The 4,357-nt window shown below is 56.5% G+C and overlaps 1 protein-coding gene across 1 annotated transcript in view; it reads right to left on the bottom strand.

Moving 5' to 3' along the window:
* HS6ST1 (heparan sulfate 6-O-sulfotransferase 1) overlaps positions 1-2,118 on the bottom strand; it is a 179,956-nt gene extending 177,838 nt beyond the window's left edge. Inside the window, exon 1 of the mRNA XM_058844490.1 lies at positions 1,140-2,118. Within this exon, the coding sequence (XP_058700473.1) occupies positions 1,140-1,657 (518 nt within the window). The 5' untranslated portion in view covers positions 1,658-2,118. The remainder of the gene's footprint in view (positions 1-1,139) is intronic.
* Positions 2,119-4,357: the final 2,239 nt, after the last annotated feature.

Here is a 4,357-nt window from a genome sequence, read left to right as displayed (position 1 = left end):
AACATAGTTTCTTAAAGGCCACTTTTCATTAAAAGGATTATGTATGATATTAACGACATATGTATAAATAAAGTATATGGCACAAGCAAATATTAGCATAAGATCTTGGGCACCGTAAAGAACGAAACTTTAAGGCAAACAGATTACAAAGTGCTGTAATAGAATGACTAGTATGTCAAGGGAACGTGCACAGCGCTAAAAAATAGAGATAATTTTAAAAACTGTGTTGTGAAATGAAAGACGGCAGTATATTGAGCTAGAAGAATACAATCTTTTGGAGATCTTAATATACGGCACTGTCAGTATATTATACACTACAGTGCTTCAAACTGAAAATTCCTCTGAAGCTTGTAACTAATGAAGAGAGCAGGGCGGATAAATGATGGGCTAGCAGGGCAGAAATAGGTCGGGTGGTCCACATGGATGCACCGAGGGTGCTTTAGGATGGCTGAGCAGGGGAAGGACACTCAAGGAACAAGGTACGTGGTGCTTTCCCCAAAAGAGTTCACCTCAGGTCTCCTATCGACATCAACAGCAAGGAACACAGAAAGGCTGCTCAAGGAAACACTCGGCAATGTGTAAAACACCGTGTGCAGGCTGGGGGAGTTGGGGGTAAGGCAAGGAGGGAAGCAGGAGCACTGCTGGGCTCCTGTGCCTCTCCTCGGCTGCACCGGAGAGCAATTCCAGCTGGAGGAAAGGAGTGCACAGGTTATAGAGCAAAGCTGGTTACAAAGACGAGCTTGAGCCTAGGGGTAGGGCATAAAGGGCTCCTAAAAGGTGACAAGCGATGTCTGAGGTAAAGGCTAAATGTTTTAAAGCACAAAGATGGTCCCGGTAAAGGGTCCACAGAGGCTGCTAGAGCAGCAGACCGCGGGCTGGAGGGTGCAGGGTACAAGGTGCGTGGGAGGGAAAGAGCAGGAAATTTTCAGGAGGATGGCGCAGGGCACAGCCTGGAGGACGGGAGGGGAGGACAGGTGAAGCAGCCGAGGGCAGGCTCGGGGCAGGCTGAGGCACAGCACACGGGCAGCGTGCCGCAGCACGGCATGGCATGGCATGGCATGGCAGGGGGCTGGGGGGAGGAAGGGCCGGAGCGAGGGGCAGGGCACGGCCACGGGCCGGGACCACGGGCCGGTACCGACCTGGGAGTCTTGGCCGCGGCGCTCTCCCGGCGGTCCAGCACCCCGGGCACGCAGTTGGTGAGCTCGGTCCAGTCGGCGTGCAGCCCGCAGCTCCAGCCCGTGGAGAAGCGTGAGAAGAGCCAGGTCTCCCTGCGGTTGGGCCGGTAGCAGGTGCACTTCTTCTGCCCGGGCCGGCAGTCGCAGGGCACCTCCAGCCGCACGTTCTGCACCAGATGGCGGCCGAAGGTGGTGCCGCCGGTCTTCTGGATGTGCAGAAAGACGATCACGTCCTCGCCCTTCATGTCGAACGCGAGCTCCCGCTCCAGCTCCCGCACGGGGAAGTAATACTTCTTCACGTAGTGCGGGTCCGGCGTGGGAAAGAGGTCCAGCTCCTCCGAGTAGGAGCGGCCGCTGGGGGAACCCAGGCTCAGCCCCGGCCCCACGTACTGGTACAAGATGAGCATGAAGCACACGGAGACGGCCACGATCAGCAAGAACTTGCTGGTCCTCTCAACCATGGTCCTTCCCGCACGCTTCATGTGTCACCATCTCCCGGGGCTGCCGGCGCTGGGCAGACTGCGGCGGTGCCGGGGGGTGGGCGGCGGAGCTTCGGCGTCTGTGCCAGCCGCCTCCCCCCGCAGCTCCCCGGAGCACAGCCTTCCCCGGGGGCGGCCGGGCCGCTCCCTGCCTCGCCTGGGCTCGCCGCCGTGCCCGCCCGCCCCGCCGCGGGCAGCGCCGGGAGCGGGGCCGGGGCAGCCCGCAGCCAGCCGCTCCGGAGGCGGCAAACTTGGGAGAGAGACGGGCGGGAGGGGGGCGGAGAAGGCACCGAAAGGCAAGAACCAGCCTCCTCCCGCCCTCCCTTCCCCGCGCTTCAGGAAGCCACCCCCATTCCGGCGCTGCCTCCGCCGTGCCCCAGCCCCCGCGGCACCGGCGCGGATGTGCCCGCCCCCGCCGCCGGCTGCGCCCGGCCCGGGCTGGGCTCGGCTCCGCTCGGCCGGCAGCGAGCGCTTCCTGACCGCGCCGCCCCGCCCGGCATGCACAGCGCTGCTCCCCGCCCCGCTCCGCTCCCGGTACCGCTCCCCGCCCCGCTCCGCTCCGACCGGCCCCGCCCGAGCCCGCTCCGGTACCACTCCCGGTACCACTCCCGGTATCACCCCGCACCGCCCCGCACCGCTCCGACCGGCCCCGCCCGAGCCCGCTCCGGTACCGGTACCACTCCCGGTACCGCTCCGACCGGCCCGGCCCCGCCCGAGCCCGCTCCGGTACCGGTACCGCTCCCGGTATCGCCCCGCACCGCTCCGACCGGCCCGGCCCCGCCCGAGCCCCGCTCCCCTCCTCGGTACCGCTCCCGGTACCGCTCCTGGTACTACCCGAGCCCCGCTCCGTTCCCCGGCACCGCTCCCCAAGCCCCGGCACCGCTCCCGGTACCGCTCCCGGTACCGCTCCGCTCCCTCTCCCCCGCCGATCAGCACCGCTGCGGACCCAGGTGGGCTGCGAGGCGGCTGCGCCTCCCCGGAGCGCTCGGCTCTTAGCGCTTCCTTTATGTGCCGCCTTAAAATTAATCCCGAAAAGCGGAGCTCGGCGCTCCTCGGGGCCCGGATTTCTGCTCCCGCTTTCAGACAGCGCTATGAGCAAGGAGAAGGTTTGTCTGGGAATAGGAGCGGGTCTGCGGCCGCCACATGGACCACCGCAAGCCTCTGGCTGCGGTGTCGCTACTGGATGGAAGAGGAAAATGCTCCGGTCACACAGAGGGTGATGGTGGATGTGAGCTGGAAGAAGCCTGGACACACCATCAGCCAAAGAATGTATTAATAATAATGTTAATAATAATAATAATAGGTGAAGCTGAGGCAAAAATCGGCAGGGATATTATTTACAGCAAACTTTCCCATCGAAATGCTTTGTGCTGCTCAGTCAGGCGGGCTCCGTCCAGCAGCGGGGCTGCTGCGGGCTTGGTTTGGAATCTTAAGTCTCCCAAAACGGAGGAAAGCGCTGGGAGCGCCGGGCAGTGGCCGGCTTACAGCGATCTCCTCTGCAGGGCAGCACTTAGCAGGGGAAGGTGTTGCTGCGAGGATCGCTGCGATCCGGACCCGGCGTGCTCGGAGCCGGGCATCCCCCACCGGAGCGGGGAGGGACAGGCAGCCGGGGATCACTGCCACCAGGTCTCCAGGGAACCCCTGGAGAGCACCTCTGGGGCCTCTCTGACTGAAAACGGAGCATGAAACGTGGCCTCGTGTCAAAGAGTGAGGCCAAAATGTAGTGGCAGTCATTGAGACCCGAGTTATTGGCTGTGCAGAACAAATTATACGGGCAATTGTTAATTTCTAGCAAAAAAAAAAAAAGTCTAACCGAAGTGCCCGGTTCTTCTGTCTTTTCTGCTGTTGGAGAAAGCTTCCTTAAGTTTCTGGTGCTTTTTTTAAAATAGAAGTTAGATTTTCGTGCTCAGGCACTGAAACATTCTGTCAGGTTACATTTCTTAAATCCAAGTTTTATGTTACATTTTAATCCAAATCAGGTTACATTTTAATCCAAAAGCCTTATGTAAATGTAAAGGAATTCATGCCGATGGGTCATTGTTAAACACTGGGTCAAATTTACAACGTCCAAGGAGGAAATGAGATCCTGGATTTTCATTTGAACACCCTGACAGATAAATCTGCTACATTTTGAGATGGCTGCATTACTCACAAGTTATGGAGCCCCAGTGAGTTATGCAGTTCTTCCCAAACAAGTAACAATAAAATGTTTATAGCACCCAAAAGCATCATATGTTGTGTTCAAACCATTCATTCTGTTTGATATTTTCCTCTTAAAAGTCTGCTTCTGATTCTCCTCTTCCCATGTAGGTTAGTTACTCCAGGAACAATGATGTCATTCTTATGCACAGAGTTCAGCTATGCTGAGAAGCATAGTACAAACCTAATTTATATCTTTGAAATTTATATTATAATTTGGGAAAGACATGATGCTTACATACATGGTTGCAGTATACATTGCAGCATAAAAAACCAGAATTTTTGATTGCAATGTGCTCACCTGCAGTTCTAAACATATATGTATTTAGAAATACCAGAACTGTGGAGAAATCAGTCATTAAATTATTTCCAGTTACATGAGAAATCGTTAATGAATTGTTTAAACTCTCAGGTATAAAATATTTTGCCCTTTTCTTTAGTTATACAGATGGAGATATTTCATTACAGATTTATATTTGTGGTAAATACAGTCTCTGTTAGCTT

Source organism: Poecile atricapillus, chromosome 8, assembly GCF_030490865.1.
Source record: "Poecile atricapillus isolate bPoeAtr1 chromosome 8, bPoeAtr1.hap1, whole genome shotgun sequence".
Classification (NCBI taxonomy): Eukaryota; Metazoa; Chordata; class Aves; order Passeriformes; family Paridae; genus Poecile; species Poecile atricapillus.
The sequence above is the reverse complement of the archived record's forward strand: the minus strand, read 5'-3'. Positions and strand labels throughout refer to the sequence as shown.